The following is a 19,332-nucleotide window of genomic DNA, read 5'->3' as shown; positions in this document are numbered from 1 at the left end:
ATATTTAGCAGTTACTAGAATGGGTAAAGACATCCATCTTGGATCTTGCTGTACAGAGCATGGTGCACAGCATTTATTGTAGCAATTTTTGATCAGCTGATACTTAACTGTTACAATTGCTCTTGACTCAAGCCAATTTATCTCTAGCAATGTAAACACCTTCTACAAGAACAGTCACTTTCCTACCTTCCTGCCACTTCCAAATGGTAATGGTATGTTCGGGATCCAGCCCTACGGACAGCAGCAGTTTGCCAGTGGCACTGAAACTGACTGAGCACACGCCCTTGGAATGGTAGCACCGCAGTACGGACAGTGTCTGCTTGTTCATTGCATCCCACACGTGAATAGAAGGAGCTGTAGCTACACAAATATTAAAACATGCCATTAGTATTCATTTTGAAAATGTGTAATAATTTGCTTATTGAAGCGGTTAATACTTTTTAATAAGACAAATAAAATTGCTGTGATCAGATGGGAGAAAAAAAGGAAAGAAAGGAGATTTTGGCCTCCCTTTGGAAACCAATTTATGACAAACAGGATCACTAAGTAGGATAAACAAGTTGGCCTCATTACATTACCAGAGATGAAAACTTTGCTTAACTTGTTATGGGACTTGTGAAGCACAATAGAAGTTCCAACAGCAAGCTGTCTTCTCCTGTTTTTCTCCTAGTAAAGCTTAGGTCAGCATGCTAACTCAAAAACCTTCACAAATAAAGCCGTTCATCAAGAATGTAACTTCTACATGGGGCTTTTGGACAACTGATAGCTACAGAGAAATCAGTTTACAGTGCAAGGCCAAAATCTCCTTTCTACAAAATGGCCATCTGTCTGAAATGCTTGCCCTCTTAGGAGAACATCAGCCAAATCATCAGCTTGCTTATTGATGTAGAAGAACTATGGTATTTAGTTTGTGTTGTTTAGACTGCAAGCTCTCTGCAGTAAAAACTGTCTTTCCATGCTACTAATGTATGTGATTATCTTTACCATGATGACAGATAGTTTTTTTCCCAAGTGCAATGCTTTCTCAAAGGATCTTGCAATCCATGTATAGTTTACAATCTCTGAACAGCACCTAAGGCATTTCCAGGACAGTAAGATTCTCAAACATCTTCACTTCTGATCTCTAATAAATTTGCCTGCAGAGTCTGGAGGTTACTGGTCCTTGTCATAGACCCAGATTCACATAAACTAAATTCTCTTTCAGATTCATGCTTTGTGTTCCTCATCAGTTAAATCTAGGCCCTCAAAGGCACACATGTGATGGGAAACAGTAGGCACAGGGACTTAGGCAAAATTTCAGCCACATGAAATTCAGTTTGAGCACAATTCCACAGCTGTGGCAAAACAGTCTTAAAAAAAAAATTAGGAAGATTGTTCTAATTTCCCATTGGAATTTTCTCTCATGGCAGCAACATAGTATTATCATTACCTTTTGAGAGGTACTACAGCATAGTATGGACATGCCATTAAAACAGAAAGGGCAGGGGTTGACAGCAACTGTCATGTCCCAAAAATTGTCAGCAAACTCCTTGCTGTCCTTATGGGAAACTGAGAGAAGGGAAAGCTTTCTTATGGCTCTGAACTGTTTTTTACTCTTCAACGCTCCCCTTGGTAAAACTCTGTATTACACTTGACTTGTGCACCAGCCCTATAACCTTGGCCAAAACTTTTCTTTTGGGTGGCAGACAGAAACTCTCACCTAGATTTCCTGAATAAGAACTGACCAAATCTTTCAGAGCAAGACCTGCAAGACAGAGAACATGGACTCTTAGGTCCTTCTACTTGATGAAGTCCTTCTGAAAGTCTCTATCCTGACACTGCATCCTGCCTGTGTACTCAACACTCTCACAGGAGAGATGTTCTAAGGTGTCATCTCCTTCTCTGAGCAGTTAGATAAAGCTACTGTGGGCTGGCAGGACAAAAAAAATCTTCAGTAAGTTGGACCAAATCTACACCCAGTCATTAGGAAACTTTATTTGCCATTTCACCCTATCACAAATATTACTGCTTTGAGAACCCCTGCATCACTGTAGACAACTGAAAATTGGAACTAGAAAAGCAAAAATTGTTGGTAAGAAGGATGCCAAATAGCCATCAATAAATTTTAAGTCAAACTATTCAGCTTTCTAATGAAAACAGGCAGTAGCTTGGATTCCAGACTAATGGTTCCATAAAGAAGAAAAAAGAGTGCTCGTTTCAGGCAGTGACAACAGAATTTAGTAATATACACCAGCTCAAACTGAAGTTGCAGTAGGAAGAAGGCAAGTGAGACAGGGAAAGTGTCCAGGCACCATATTTAGGACTAAAGATGTTCTTTCATATAAATATCCATATCACCATTGCTTTTTTAAATACAGATAAAAGGTACCTATATTCTTCCTCCCATCCTTAGAGCAAGCACCATTTGCCATATTTAAGAGAAGTCAACACACATTAAAGATGTCAACGTACATTTGTTCTTACAGAACAAGTTTTAGATCCACATGAAGATTATTACACTTTCTAGTACACATGACCACACATTTATGCATCTCTGAGGATTCTTCACAAGACAATTATGGCTGCTCAACAACGAGCTCAATGGCACATGATGGTGATGAGCTTTTATAATTACAGTTGAAAAAAACAACATATTAATAAAAAATAGCTCAGTCAAGACTGTCAAAATGTCAAAGACCCAAAAGGATATAGAAAAAATTAAACTGACATCAGAACAAGCATTTTGAATCAGTGGTAATAACTGCATGACAATTGCACATAAATGTGAAAGGTGATTAGTTTTTTCACTCAGTCACCTAGGCCTCCTCAATGAAATTTACTTTAGAAATGCATGTTTAAAATTACACTCAATTGAAGGTCTAAACCAAATGTTGTCAGCCCCAACATGTCTACAAAACTGGCAAGCATACACAGGAATGCTACAGTAGCAGTATGTATTAAAACTCACTAATCACTAATCAGCAAGGGAATATGCTTCAACAAGAGCAGTTTTTCAGTGTGTTCTAATATTTTTAATTTTTCTATATTTACAGTATGCTGAGCTGTTTTGACTTATATTCATGCTGACAGTAATATGACTGACACGGGGTTTAATAAACTAAAAATGAATTCACATCACTATAAAGCTCTATAAAGCTGCAGATGGCTGCTAGATAGACTAACTACACCTGAAGATGTTAAAATTTCATTTCCCTTACCTGACATATCTGCTGAGTCTCCTGTAATGGAAAAGCAGCAGAAAAATAATTAGATCAGAAATAGGATAAGTGCTAAAGAAAATATATGCCACATTCAGTGTAATTTCTTAATACACACCCTGATGTCATCTTTTTGCATTGCAGCAGCACCAATACGGCTATTAAAGATGAGTAATTACTGATAAAAGGAGGTCACATCAGAAATAAATCATAGAATGAATATACTGCATGAATGAATATATTTTGATTTCCATTTTGAGCTACAACACAAAAATCTAGTTCTGGTGTACGTTAGGTCTCTCTCAGCCAAAGTAAATGAAAACATATTTTTTTAATGTCATTGATATTTTAACAAACTAAGTGGGAAAATATGCTAAGAAGCATTTGAGTACCTGAAGATTCAATACATCTTTTGAAGATTTAAATCATGATGGTGATACTATTTGTGCCAACTATATCAGTAAGAAAGTAGCAGCAATTAAGTATGTTCTTTATCGAGTATATACACTCCTTAACATCACTTCAAAATCAAAAAATAAGTGCTGCTTTAAGATATTTCACTTCCTGCTCATTTTTAATTCCCTACTTAAAAGTGTATGTAATTTTTAAGTGTCATCTGCCCCTGATTTGTGTGCCTTGATCCACATTACAAAACAGTTAAAATTGTTCTACTGCTAGTTGATGTAGAAATGATTATGAAAATAAAAAAAAGGATTAAGTCCTGTGTTTTGTCTTGGGTAAGATGAACACTGCAGAAGAAAAGTTTTCACTTTCTTCCCCTACAGAAAGGCAAACAGCGCCAGATTAAGAAATACGATGAAAAAGCAAATTATTAAAGACATTAAAAGGTTTGTAATTCCTGCAATTGTTCTTTGCAATCAAACCATAGACAAAAATCTGCTGATGATTTTTTCCATTTAAATAACTTCCATTAAAAATTTGTTTAAAATTATGTGAGGCAAGAAACTCACCAAGAAAGAAAGCTATTTTAGCTAAGCAGTTACTATTATCAATGAGTCAATTTTAATGAGACATACACCTAAAAATCCAAAAGACACAGGAAAGCAGGTAATAAACTCTGCAGAACTGACTGTATTTACATGAAACCTCTAAAACAAACCTAAAGAAAAAAAAAAATCTATTTTGGCTGAAATCAAATAAGGGGGGTTTTTTTGTATTCCATGCACTGAAGAAAATAATGTGGGTTTGAATCTGCTGAGAATCAACGGAAGGTATGAAAACTACAACCAGACTGTAGGGCTACAAAAATCACTCATCTGCAAAATCAAGAAACAGCAATTTCTACCAGCTATGCAAATGAAAAATGGGTTTTTTCTTTTCTTTTCTTTTCTTTTTTCTTTAACCTGGTTAGTTCATAGATCTTAATGTCACTATGAAATATATATACATTTTCCCTCTAAATCTGAATTTATCTGTAGGGAACACCATGAGAGCTTTGGTTCTGCCTGGAATATTACAACTATATCATATCCAACCACCAAGTAGGTATTATAAATCTACCTGATGAGATAAAACCTACACAAATTGACATGTATTTTAAAAAATGAAGGTTAGCTCTATTCAGCTTCTTTGGAAGGGCTATGACTCTTTGGAAGGTCTAACATAAGCTGATAGTTCAATACAACCAGACTAATTTAATGGGGCTTAAGATTTCTGAAAAAATAGTTTTGATAATACTCCAAACAAAAGATAAGTTTAATCTTTCATGTCTCAATATTTTTGTCAACTTTATTCAATTACACTCAGAGAAACATATAAAGAGGACAGGTAACTGAGTAACACTCATACAAACGGAGATAGCATAATCAAATATTTTTGTGATTTATCATGAATTTACAAGGCCCTGATTGCATGCTCTTATGTTAATTCCTTTTACAAAGAAATACAAACATACCTACTTGGCCAGTTGCCACTATGTTGATAAACTTGGGGTGCTGATTCACAGTGAGGCACAAAATATCATCATTGTGTTCCTGGTAAAATGACTGAGAGCCTAAAAATAAGAAAAAAAAAAACAAACCAAACCCTAGTTCAACTTTAATTAAAACATTTATACACAGAGACTTGGCTAATGTTTGAAAAGTTTATAATATTTGTTAGAAAACAGCATTATGGTCATGTTGCGTTTTGAAGTTTAAAACCAGAAAGCAGAAACTCATAATTTTTTATCTTGAATTCAACACACAGCACTCAGTAACTCCGAACTATTCCCTCAAGTTTTCCACATCAAGTTGCTTAACTATTACAGAAACAAATGGCTTTCTGTACTTTTTAAAAGGTCTAAGTTATCTAAAGTAAATGGGTTGTTGGGAATGAATGTGATACAGATGACTGAAAAGTAAACCAAATAAAAATATGAACTTATGCTTCAAAAAAAATTAAATTACAATTACCCCATTGTTCAGCTCTTTTAGTTTCTGTGATCATTTTAACATTCAAATTTCAGAAAGCTAATACCAAAAAACCCAAATCTTTACTTCCTTCAAAGTTTAGTCACCAGGAATATTTCAGTACACTTGTTTGCTTATGCAGCTACTATGAATATTTTCTACAGACTGAAATTTTAGCAACAAATAATATTTTTTCCACATACTTTTACAATACTTAAAGCATATTAATTGTTTTATAAACTGTAACTCCATGTCTGTAAAGAAACATTTTCCCTCCAGTGGGTTTTCTCCTACCTGTTGCCACATTATACAAGATCCCAATAGATGCAGTGTGATAAATTACATCAGCACCATCATTCAAATAGTGCACATTGTTTCTGCAGTCCTTGCCTCGATACCCAAATACCAGCTCCAAAATTAGGTCCTAAAAAAGATATTCACATCAATAGACACTCAAAACCTTAAAGAACTTGTGAACTTTACAATCTTCTGTAGGCTTTTATTTTTTAATGATGTCCTTACGTAGTAAAGGAGTTTAACGATATCTCAAAGCAATAGAAACTGAGCTCGTGCCTCCCCTGTCAGTTTACATGGCTGCTCATGCTTGTCACACGTAGCTGTGTCACCCTTTCATACCTGTCAGGGGGATGCTGCAGAATGTGCACATATACACACAGACATATATATACACTGAAAGGGATACTCATACACATGCACATAAATAAATACACTGCAGTGAAGAATAAAGCTCTTTGAATGTGGAAGACACTAAGAAACAAAGAATGACAAGCCTTGGTCCACAATTTAATTCCTGCTGGCAACTAGAAAGCTGAATTACAGTCTAAAACTTCTAGAGCAGTGATGTCAGAAAGCTGTTTATTGTGCTACACCAAACATTTTGCAGCATCAATGATACTTGTGTTGGTATGAAGAACTGCATTTTCCAAGGTCAGATGAAATTTCTACCTCAGATTAATCAAAAGTTGGTATATTTATTTGCAATTGCTATGTAATGAAAAAACAGGTGCCAAGGCTAAACTCATCATTAATAGAATTTTTAAAATTATTTTAAAAACTCTTATCAATAATGAATTTGAAATGAAGTCTTAAAATAAAGTTTTAAAAGATTGGAATAAAAAAATGCTTAGTTTCATTAGCAATAATACACCCTTTAACAATCCGGTTACCTAAACAAGACATCCCACTTTCTACAGTCAGTTCTAAGGATTTATGATTACTAAGAATTCAGTTATACCCCATTTCATTTGCAAGAAAAAGAAATAGAGACTTTTTTTTTATTTACAAGTAAAAATTCTCTCCCACTTTTTCTGCTATTTACCCACTATTCACTATTTCCATCTTTGATACATTTAGAATAAAACAATCATTTAATGTGTTCAGAGATGTGTCATTTTCTGGCAAAACAAAATCCTACAAGAAGAAGAGGAGATCAACATTTTTCTTACCTCTATAGGTCTCTTTTTTTTCCCCACATTATTTGTCTGCAGTTTCTCCGGCTGTGGCAATGCCCTACTAACTGGTGGTCTGAAATAAAGAACTGTGAATAAGAGAAGGCTGTCCGTCACCCATTCCATACTAACAGTACCTTCCAACCTGCTAACGCATAGGGAAATCTTACAGCCCTATCCTGCTCAACTAACATTCATATTCATCTTTAAAAGACATACCTCTGTCAAAGGAGAAAGACAAAACCTAAAAATCCTTTGTTTAACATACTAAGTTCTCTAATTCTTCAACAATCCATGGGTTAAGGAAAAAGCTTGCTTTAAAATGATTGGGCAGTTTTAAAATATTCTTAGCTTTTCCAAGCTATGTTTTTAAGGTACTTTCATCTTCTCTGTAGTAATTTTACTGAATAGAGGCTACCTGATTAATCTAATAATGCCTGTTCCCACATGCCTCCAGCAGACCCCTAACTTCTCCTATTTTTGTAATAGTTTGTAAAGAACTCCAGATGCACCTGCCCATTCACTCTTAGATCAACTGAAATGAGATATGGATCAAAGCTTACACGGAAGTAAACCAAGACCACGTAAATGCAGGAATAACAGCCATAATTTATGTTCCACTGTTCTGAATAGCCCAGATTTAATTAAGAAGTCTCAATTAGATATGTGTAATGAATATCTGTAACATCTCTCACATTACATTTAACTGTATCTATACAAAGAAACACACACGCAAATAAGCTTTATTTATTAAATATATGCAATTAGTAATAGTAACTAGTAAACTATTCCTAGTAATTTGCAGAAGCATTGATTTTTGATTCTATAAATACAGCATTTGTGGCTGCAATAACAATCCTTCAAACTGGACCCTTAAGAGAAACAATTCATTTTAAAATAAATTATATGTATAGATTCAGTGACATCCAGATGATTTAATCCAGTAGGCAGTGCAATAAACTAATATCAAACATGAAGCAACAGGTCTCTTTCATATTCCTTTTTAGTAAGAAGTACTTCTAATTTCATCTCTGCTCTTAAGTGATTTTGATTCAAAATAATGACTGTCTTTTCTAAGAACAATAGAATATGATTTGTTTGTGCACTGTGTATTTTGAAGGACAGTTGAAAAGCTTCTTTTTCCCAGTTATTTAAATAAAATACTATTTTCTTAGATTTATTTCTTCATTTTCCCTGCCTAATTTTAGTACAATTTATAGATTGATGTCACATCACCAAACATAAGATTTATATGTATTACAATGCAAACTACACTGCAAATATGAACTGTGTTCTGAGATATTCCACTTAATTCCTCTACTGTTAGAAGCCTGTAAGTACTTGTGGAAAAAAATTACAAAAAAAAAAAAACAAAAAAAACCACCCAGATGACAAAAAATTTCTGTCTGGTAAAGTCTGTCCGTTGCTTGGATCACCCAAATGTGATCAAGTTTACTAAAGCTTCCTATTGTGTTAGACAGGACTGCAGGGAGGTACTTGAAATATTTAATTCAGCATCATACGTCTAGATTTTATGAAATGTGAAATCTATACAATAGAAAATCCAAGTGCACATCTAACAAGAAATTTTGCCACTTCACACTGCACAGTTAGTTAACACTGAATCTTTTCATGGGAGGGATATGGACTGCATTAAATTATTACTGGAGCAAAATATGAAATAGTAATTTACAGTTAACATGAAAATTCAAGGCATGAAGGAAGATAAGTAAGGCTCATATTTGATATTCATTCATGAGTAAGTGCAAATTAAGACACAGAACACTAATTTGAAGTATGGAGGAAGACTTCTGTAACTTCACAAAGAATGATATACTAACAGTTGCTTTTTGCTACTCCAAAATTATTTTTCTTAGAAAACAGACTTCTAATAAACTGGCAGTAAAGGCAAGATCTGGGGACATGGACCATGCATAGCAAGGCAGGTCCAAAAAGGAGTCCAATATGGACATGCAGTAAGGTCTGCTGCTTCAGAGACAAATATTAGAAGATAGCAGCACTTAAATACACTCTTTCAGTCCTGCTTGAAATTTGTGTGGTGGGAATGTACCCCTAGAATTCATTCTCAAAAGTCCTCAGTTAAAAATCTTTTTTCTTCTCTGAGGTTTGCAAATGGAAGGGATTCACACATACCTTGAGACAGAAAAGCATGACATTTGAATTTTTTTTTTCATAGTCTGGACCTAGCTCACAGTCACAGCATCCTGACCTTTAGTATGTGAAGGTGACAAAGTAACCCCCCTAACTTTTGGAAAAGAGGAGGAAAAGCAAAGCAAGCATGGCCTGGGCTGTCTTCATCATCTATACAAGCACACTGGCCAGTACAGGAAGCAGGGAATCTCTCTGATTTCTGTCAGCAATCCCAACATCCAATTCCACGATCCCTCTTGAATCACTACTGTCTCTCAACTGTTTTTTCCAGGTTTTATACTTGATGTGAGATTCCTAGCCTGCCAAGCTATTTTTCCAGGTCTTCTCTTCTGTCCTATCACCACTGACTCCAAGCATTCCCTTACCTAGTCTGTCATACAACAACAATAGCACTGCTAGGCCAATTCCTCACTTTTTCATTTTGAAAAATAAAGAAACTACACTTTTCTTTGGAATGTTCTAAACTGTCAACAGAGAAAATCTCCCAGCAGGTCACAACGTTTACCATATTAAGATGGTAAACATAAGGAGAGAGGCCATCTAAAAGAGGAAAAAATGCTTGACTGTATTTGTTCCCCACTTCCACAGCAGATGAGCAAATTCAGTTGCAAATACCCTGATCAGGAAGCAACAGGTATCTCCCAGTGCCACAGAAGTCACCTTATCATTGTGTGCTACCCCAGCTGAATCAAATCCAATCAAGAAAAACTACTGAAATGTACAAACAAAAATTTAAAGGCACAGATTCAGTATGGGGAATGGGCTTTCTAAAAGCACTTCAGTGATACAAAGAATAAAAACCGCCCTTATTCATTGAAGTAAATGAAGACACAGAGAAAAAGAGAAACTAACACAGCCCAGTTCCTGCTAATATTTGCTGAGCTGGGGGAGAAGAGAAAGGAATAAATCAGACAGCTTCATTAAACATCTGAGGTAAATTTACATTAAGATTCCTTCTTTTTTCCTAAAAGTAATTTTTTTCCCAAAATCTTTTTTGAAATGGTCACTGATCTCCCAAAATATTACAAATAAAATTTTGGTTGGGTTTTGAAGTGTATTGGAATTTTTTGCATATGAATATAAGTACTGCTTAGAACAAATTCTAGTGCTTACAACCTCTGAAGTTAAATGACAGAATAATAACCAGTTCTCCGCCTGTGCAATCAAAATTCTCTAAAGAATGAATAGGGTTAACAAGTTAAATGAATTGCACATAGCTGTCATTATACATAAGCTGTTATTTCATGGTTAAAAATTATAGTTATTGAAGCATATCTAGTAACTGATTTCTGTAACAAGTTAATGATATTAAGAGCTGCTAATCAAATTTTTTCCCTATCTACAATTTTACTTTCAACTGTAATTCAAATTTCTGAATTCCTTTGATACTTCCATAATTACAGCTCATTTATTCAGCAACTAGGAGCACACTTAAAAATGCAAGTTACTCAAAAAGCATTTGTACAAAAATGGTTTCTTAAAAACCACTTACACAATTTTGCCTTTGAAACATATTTTTTTAAAATTAAGTAAATACAACATGTACCTTTCTCTTTTTAAACATGGAAATTGGGAACAGTGCTGAAGTGCTGAAAATTGGAAGATTGTATACCAGTGATTCTGTTGGTCCTAACCATTAGTTTCCCCAAGAATCAGCTTTCCACTGTCTTGTTACCTCTTCTCTCATCCCATGCAGCAGCAATAAAATCAAACAGCAAGTAGAGTAGGGAGTATTGCAGAAATGTGAGACTGGCATGCTGTTTGTTGTGTGTGCTGCTTCTACTGGCATGTTGTAGAACTCAAAAAGGCTTCTGGAGAAGAAGAAATACAGTTGTCAAAGGCATATTAAGGACTAAAAAGAAAAGCAAAATGCCACTTAACTCAGCTGTGAAGCATCGACACCCAAGATAGGATTGCCAGTCTACACACAGAGCAGCAGAAAAAAATCCAAACCTTCTTGAAGGAAGGAAAGTAGAAAAAGATATGCTCCTCTCTGCTCCAGACACTTTTCTAGCTGAGACACAGTCCTTTTGATAGAGTAAGGAAATCTTTAAATGCGGCTTCCTGTAGATTACATAGCAGCCAGCACGTGGAACAAAAATGTCAGATTCTAGATTTAACAATCGTGCAAAAAATTTCTCTATTACTTTGAATAACAGACTAAGAATTGTATCAACAACTAATGTCCTGCTTTACAGATGAGGGTAGGGGAAGATTGAGCAAGACTGCCCAATCCACCTTCTGCTCACTCCAGAATGCTTTGAAAGACTTCATATTTTTAATTTCTGATTTGTCATGGACAATTTTGCAACCGTCTCATTACTGTTGCTCTAGAAATTAACAGAACACAGCATAAAAAGCCCTTCTTCTACTTGTCAGCTTCATACTTGACACACAGCACTTAAACTTCCTCTCCTTCCTCCTCTCCTACCCTGGCCCTAATTCATTTAATGTCCCTGAAACACAGAGGGAAAAGTGAGTTGGACGGGGAAAAAAAGCAAAAAAACTAAATACAGCAGAAGAACATATTTGAAGTTTGATGAAAGCAGTAAAAACTGAAAGGACATGGTTCTGACAGAGGTTTACATTACTGGAACTGAATATTTCTCTGCTGCTTGGTTCTAGAATGCGGCATTTTTATAACATTTGCTGTCTGTTAATCCCTTGTGATAGAATGGGAGAAGAGGTAAAACAATCTCCTATTTTACAACTGCTTGAGAAGAACATCTATACTTAAATGCTCTACAAACACAGGTTTATATCATCCTTAAGTAATCATTATAGCACATTTACATTCGAACGTTACCACACAACAGAATAAAATGAATGTACATTGGTCAGGAAGACTTGGCAAATTTTACTCAGCTGTAATATCTCACAGGTCACCTAAACAATTTATCTAAGTATCTGTCCAGGAAAGACTAATTCTATATTGATCCAGAGCAGTGGAACTGGAACTCAAATTACAAGCATGTATGTATTCTCTTCCCAATTAAGTTTCAAGATAACAACTTGAGCATTTAAAAGCAGGAATGTTGAAGGACATGAGAATAAATTTTTCAAGTGCTTTTTTTAAAAGTGTGAAAGCCGAAGATATTTTTTATTCGCTATTTAATGTGCAACAAAGTGACTAATGGCATATGCAACACACAGTGGTCATATACCTGTATGCATAACTCGCTGCATGCTCAAAAACTGTGTGGAAAAGATGGGAAGGAGAGCATGAACAGCATGTTGGGGTGAATTCACATATGGATAGGGTCAGTTCGTGCATGTGGAAGGAGAATTCCAGCCATCTATCATAAGGGCAATAAATACCTTAATAATGGCACTTTATTTTTAAAATGAAAATAGATTTTGTATATATATTTTAATATTTCATGTTATGACACTATAAAAATTGAGTATAAGCATTTTGAAGTAGTTTCTGAAACAAAGAAGTCTCTTTTTCACAGTTTTAGACATAGCTTCAATATTACTACCCCTTGTTGTATGATGATGTACTTCATTCCCTATCTTCCTCATTGTTACTGAGTTTCTAAAGTTATTAACAGAATAAGGAAGGATTTTCTGTTATATAGCATAGGTAAATTACAACCAATTCTTTGAGTTCTGTGGTAACTTATAACAGTATAATTTACAATATTTATTTCTGTTTTAAAAATACAATTATTATTTTGGGCACAATTTCATAAAGCAAATTACAGCTGTTGGTACAAAAGGAAAAGTCCCTTCCTGTGCAGGGCACCAAAGCAGCACTTCATACTTAGAGGGACTTGCAGAGAATTTAGCAATTGATTTTGCACTACTCTTCAGCATGAAGGGTCTTGCACTGCCCTCCCCAAAAGGTGTTGGCAAGCATGAAGTATAGAATGAATTTTAAAAGTAAGGAGGACTTCTTTCCATTTACTCTTGCAAGTTCTCCAAAGTCATTTGTGAAACTTTACAGAGGTCTAATTTCCATTAGAAGATAATGAAGGCTGGTAGCTTCTAAATACTGCTTCTTGACAAAAATTACTTATAATTATTTTCATGTGTCCTATGAGCAGTAAGTGCCAGTTTATACTCACTAATGCAGATACAGGGAACCTAATGCTTAAATAATTTAGTAACAGATACATCTTGACATGTCAGGTGAGACTGTCAAATCATCACATGTAAAACAGCTGTCCACCAGGGGGCAGGAAAGAGTGGTAATCTTTATAATATTTTAATAAGTATTACTGAAAAAATATTGCTTGTGAAACATAGGAAAGTATGGTGTTGGAGTTCACACTGTAAAAAAATATCTAGCTCACACTGTAAAAAAATATCTAGCTTATTGTATGAAACAGAACTACAATGAATATATATAAATTACAGATTTGTAATACAGCAATATTCTGAAGACTGATAGGTGCATGGTATGGCACCCAACATGACAGATGGCTTTTAAGGAAAATGGGAGGGTGGCAGTAGAAGATGGACTAGATAGCAAAATAAAAGCATTACCTGGAACCTCTTTTCAGCAGCAGATGGGAAAGAGAAAAGGATTACTTATACAAGTTGGGCTAAAATTAGGTGCCAGTGAATTATTCATATAGATAATTATTACTGACTTTCTGGTTTGTATACTTCATTTTACAACAAGGGGATTATTCACTTCATAGCCTATGTAAATCTATTATTTGTATAGAGAACTCCCATTCACTGAAATGGGAATTCTGAATATGTGTTGACATGAGAATATAATTCTTTGGGATAACTACTGTAAATACAGAAATAAAGCAGAAGCAAAACCAAAAACATCTGAACTATACCAAGTGTTTAGAGTCGGCAAACACAACACCTGAATTACTCAAAGAAAGGTTGTGCAGATTTAACTTCCAGAAATAAGCTGATGGATAAAACAGTCAACTCGCTACTAAAAACAGATGTTCAAGTTCACTCACAAAAATACATTTATTCATACTAAGATGCAATTATCTCAGCTAGTAAGAATGTGTGGGGTACTGAGCACTACTGATATGTACTATTTTTTCATGACTACTTAATTCAGTTTATGTTGACTGAAGATACTTTGCACTGGATAGGTTTCCTCAGTTATGTATGAAGGAATATTCCTAAACTTTGGCTAGCCAAAAATCATTATTAATCATAGAGCACATGGACATGTACAGATGATTTCCTATCATTTGTAGTATGCATGAGCACATTCCATTAGTTTGATTAGCTGGTACACTTCCACTGGTTTCCTTAGCTTTTCTTTTAAGAGCTACCAAGCAACTCCACCTTGGCAAGGAGAACACTAGTTAGTCTTTTTCACTTATAAGTTAAGCAAAAATAATTTATGAATAATTTAGGAAAAATTTTCCTGAAAATTACGAACACAGCGTCAACAACTCACCAACTCACAAATAAATTTTTTCCCCTGCTGAAAAGAATGTTTTACTGAATGTCTTCTAATTAGTTTTAACTTTATTTTGCAGTGCAAGACTGATGCTCTATTTCTTCATATAGGAAAAAGCTAAAACTTTCCCACAATAAAATCCAAATGTAGCTTGAACAGGTTTTGCAATTAAAAGCATGTAATTCCTCAAGAACTACAGAATATTTTTCATAGTAACGCAGGAGAAACGAGAGATTCCCCAAGAACAGAGCAGTTTTCTCTTACAGTTTTCCTGAGTCCACGGAAAGAAACATTCGTACAGTCAAAGGAACATTTTTAGCTTCCATTTATCATTTTCCATTCTTTGATTTACAATTCTACTTTTTTGATTTCATGATTCAAGTATTGAACAACATATTCCACATGGACTGCACAAGACATACCAAATTATTAGCTAGCAAATATTTACATATGGATGCCTAAACAGTACAAGGAAGATTTCATTAAGGCTTTTGTGCTGTCCTCATCACTGAAGTATGCAAGACTTATTTGAAGCTGTATTCAACCTATCTGGCAATACACCTGTGATCCAGTTACCCTTTTCTTGACATCTTAAAAAATGCATATTGTCCAAAAAACTTTTTACATTCTGTTGATAAAACCAATCTACACAGTTCATAAACCAAATGCAAATCTTCCAACTCTCACCACTGAGCTACACAATTTCTCTACACATTTCCTTTTTGGCTGCAAAGTGAATAGATGTTTTTCTTTGCATTCAAAAATTAAGATTATTTAGTAAACCTTGATACTTCGGTAATTGGCTTTTTCGCTTTCTCACAGACATGGGTTTTAGCTCAGCTTTGGGAAGAAAAAATAATTACCTCAAACTGGTAAAGGGAGACCATTCTTTTCCATCATGTTGTTCTAGTCTACAGCTTGTAACATAAGTAACTAACAATAAAACTAAATTTATGATTGGAAAGAATGAAGTCTGAAATTTCAGGGTTTTCAGTCCCAAGGTTAATGCCCTGCACTAATGTACATTCCAACGGGCAAAACAGGCTTCAAAAAGCCTGTTTCCTAAAACTGTTTTTTTAAAAAGTTAATGTTAAATTTCAACTTTCCTGTAATCTAATTTATTCTGCAAATATGGTAAACAGAAAGAGAGAAGAAGCTGCTAGTGCAAAGTCCCTTGCTATAGCTTTTCATTTTTGACTCCTGGCTTCTCCCCTCTCCCAAATCACACAAGCTGACAGAATCAAAGTAGAAAATAAGGATGATTTCTTATGAAGAGAGCTCTGGAGTGTGTATTATTTACATTCATATCACAAGTCACTAGACTGGAAAACAGAATAATGTAATTGCATTTTGTTTATTTATCCAAAACAGATATGGAAGACATTTGTATAAAATCTCAGAATTTCTCCTTCAGTGGCAATTACAAGGTGATAATTGTGAGGTTTGGATTAAAAATGTTTCATTTCAGTAGCTTCCTTCCTCTCTCACTGCCTTGGAAGTACAATTTACATTTATTTACTGTCTCTGTTGAATACAAAAAAAAAATTCTTCTCAATCTGTAAGAGACTAGTCTGTAAATACTTTTTTAGTTTCCTTCCCATTTTGAATTCACAAGGATCTAAAGTAGGTGATCTGGTTTTGCATCTGTCTATACGTCCCTAAGCAGACACAAAAACTCCTCAAGAAAAAAAAAACAAAACAAAAGCTAAATAAAAGCAGAGGCAGTTTTGTCGCAACACCTGGTTTTGAATTATATCTGGGAGTATATGCAGAACAGCAAAAGAATTTTCAAAAGATCCACTGGGATCTTTGAATGCAAGAGATCTCAGCACATGGACTAAGTAATGGTTTTATCTGCTTGCAAATCTTTAAAACTTATGGTGAAAAATTTGAACTGAAATTCCTGGTTGTTTAGTTTTGAGATCTCTTGGTACAGCCATTCTTCTGTAAAGTACATAAATCACAGCACTGCTCCTCTGACAGCGACAAACAGCCAACTTCAGGGAGTATAAGAACAAATATGAACAGATCATTATTCTCCAGAGGCATCTCCCAAACCTTCAGTGCTGTGCAGTTCAGGGAGTAGCTGAGTCAGAAGTGTTTTCAAAATCAACCACGATGGACTTTTTTTCTGAGTAATTTACCTGGCACAAAAGCATACTAGGAAAGAACCCTTAGTAAAGGATAGAAACAGTTTTCAAATGTATTTTGTGTTGCTGAGTATCCACAAAGCTATTACACAACCAAATTAGACACACAGTATACATCTTTTAATGCAAAAATATTATCTATAAACATTATTATTCAGAAATGATAAATAATTCAAATTACAGACCTAAGTGCTGTCTCACAGCAGTGCCATTTTGTGTTTCCAATAGAAGTTAAAATAAGTATTCCGATTTCAATGATATAGCATGGTAATTTCACTGTTAGGGAATACTGTATCATTAGTAGAGCTGGCCTTTAACAACACCGCAAGCAAACCTTAGACCAACTGAATCTCAATGAAATCTTCAGTTCTAGTCACAGAGGCAGCTCAGTTTACAAGTCTGAAGGGTGGCCTAACAGCCTAAAGATTTGTTGTGCTGCAAATTCAACAATATATGTTTTTGCATATGCATATATTTTAAATAGAGTAAGTGCAGAAGCTCATAACCTAATGCAAGCACCTACGCTAGAGACTCCCATATGAGCACGATGTGGACCCAGCAGCTCAGATCCTCAAGCAGTATAGATGCATTGGCAAAATGCTGCAGCCAAGGCAGTAATGCTCCCCTCACCTCTGAAGCTTTATTAGCTCCAGCACAATGCTGCAGACACGATACTGCTCATACAGCCACCTCAGGCATCCATGCAATGTGCTCACTACACTCTATTCCATGTTGGACTTCTACAACCACACTGAGATACGGTCTTACAGACACCCACAAGCACTTAGGAAGCTCTCTGACTCAGGAAGTGAAGTCAAGCTGCTCCTTAGCCACTTCAAAGCATTGAGGATAGGAAGATGAGGTTTGATCACCTCCTCCCAAATACTCTATCCAGTGTTCACTCATGTCAACTCAGAGTGAGAACTGCCCTTATGCTTTGTCCCTTATCCCTTTTCTACCCATTAACCTAAAGCCATTATTTAATAGAAAAGAGGTAAATCCCTCACTTCTACTGCAAATTGTAACTACTTTCCCAAGCAGCTTAAGTTACTTAAATGCATTTAATCCTGGACTTCACGTAAATGAACTTACCTTACTACCCCCTGCCTTCATAGGAAGCAAAAGGAAAGAGAAATAAAAATAAAATAAAAATTAATATCTGTGACAGTAGACTAAAACATTTACCAATCTTACACAATATTAACGTCAGCAGAACAGAAGTTAATATACATACAGGAACAATAGTCTGGTTTTATTCTTCACAAAAAACATTTCTTTGAAGTTTTAGGGCCCCAAACTTTTCAACAATGCTGGCAATGGAATTCTTTTGTGAACTTTTATGTATTCTGAATCACAGCTTCATCACCTTACTACAGAATTAATTCTTAGTATTTTACTTGAAACTGAAAAACACAATTCACTCAGCTTCCAAAAACAATTACTGAAAGAAACACAAGAGGTATACAATGTCATTAAAAAGAAAAAAAAATCTTTAATCAAAGCTTTCATACCATACCCATTTTTTCTTTTTGATTTCCACATCAAATACATCTAATTAAGAAAGACAGACCATTTCTCATTATAAATGCACTACAGGGAACCACAGCTTTGTACACAGGGATCCCACTCTCTCCTACGGCAACACAACTTAAAAACAACAGATGACATGAACCTCCCACAGAAGTCACACTGCATTTCTCAGCAAGGGTGTCACAGACTGTCCAGCTCCACTGCAGAAAGAGGCGTGAGCACTGCCACAGAACTCCTCGCATTCCTGCTCTCCTGTTTCACTGGATCCTTGCACGCTCTTACACCCTGTTGTTTTCCTCGCTTCCCTCTCTTTAGTACCAGCGTTCCTCAATTGCTGTGTTAGGAATCCCTCCTTCCTTTTTCCTCACATATACTGTCCTCATCTATTTTGTGGACAACAAACAACTTTCAGGGCCCCATGCTCAGCTGCAGATTCTACAACAGATAATGTTCTAGAGATTATAAATTATTTTTCTTATTTTGCATCTACTTTATCTTCTGGGTTTATTATAGTCTGCTCCCCATCCCACTCACTTCCACGGCATACAATAGTGAACCAAGATCTAGAACTAACACTGCAAAGCAACCAACTTCATTTTCCAAGATTCATTAACAAGAACTGCAGAATCACTGCGGACAGAATTTTTCAAAGAAAGGTAGAAGTTATGTAGAGGCAGAAACAATGCCAGGAGCAATCAGAGCTGAATTCATCAGAGCAGTTTGTTGGCAGAACCAAAAATCGGATTGCTGTCCTTCACTAAAACAATTGTACAGGCTCATGCCTATAATGCCATCACTAAATACCAGTCAGTATCTAAGTTTCAAAAACAATGTATCATTAAACACCAGCAAATAACTCGATTATCTCAAGGAACTCCCTAAACATAAAAATATGCATACGTAAGTTTGTAGTCTTTTGTGCTCTCTGAAAATAGATACAGCCTAGTCCTTTGGGTCAACTTCCTTTTTTCTTCAAAGATGTATTTAGATTTTTTTAATACATATTCTTTTAAG

At 35.3% G+C, this 19,332-nt stretch overlaps 1 protein-coding gene across 13 annotated transcripts in view; it reads right to left on the bottom strand.

Annotated features, from left to right (window-relative positions):
• Positions 1–19,332, bottom strand: part of EML5 (EMAP like 5) — a 111,404-nt gene that overhangs the window by 19,605 nt on the left and 72,467 nt on the right. For 2 of the 13 annotated variants that reach the window (XM_039551893.1, XM_039551894.1), the window contains exons 28-34: positions 17,881–17,895; positions 13,741–13,749; positions 7,075–7,153; positions 5,903–6,032; positions 5,113–5,211; positions 3,198–3,218; positions 187–360 (exon numbers count right to left, since the gene is read on the bottom strand). In XM_039551893.1, coding sequence (XP_039407827.1) covers positions 187–360; positions 3,198–3,218; positions 5,113–5,211; positions 5,903–6,032; positions 7,075–7,153; positions 13,741–13,749; positions 17,881–17,895 — 527 coding nt within the window. Of the gene's footprint in view, positions 1–186; positions 361–3,197; positions 3,219–5,112; positions 5,212–5,902; positions 6,033–7,074; positions 7,167–13,740; positions 13,750–17,880; positions 17,896–18,260; positions 18,754–19,332 lie in introns of those variants that run through there. The other 11 variants (XM_039551899.1, XM_039551896.1, XM_039551895.1 and 8 more) reach the window with 11 other exon arrangements.

Source organism: Corvus cornix, chromosome 5 (genome assembly GCF_000738735.6).
Source record: "Corvus cornix cornix isolate S_Up_H32 chromosome 5, ASM73873v5, whole genome shotgun sequence".
In the NCBI taxonomy this organism is placed as follows: Eukaryota; Metazoa; Chordata; class Aves; order Passeriformes; family Corvidae; genus Corvus; species Corvus cornix.
Note: the sequence above shows the minus strand (reverse complement) of the source record. Positions and strands in the feature narration are given on the sequence as shown.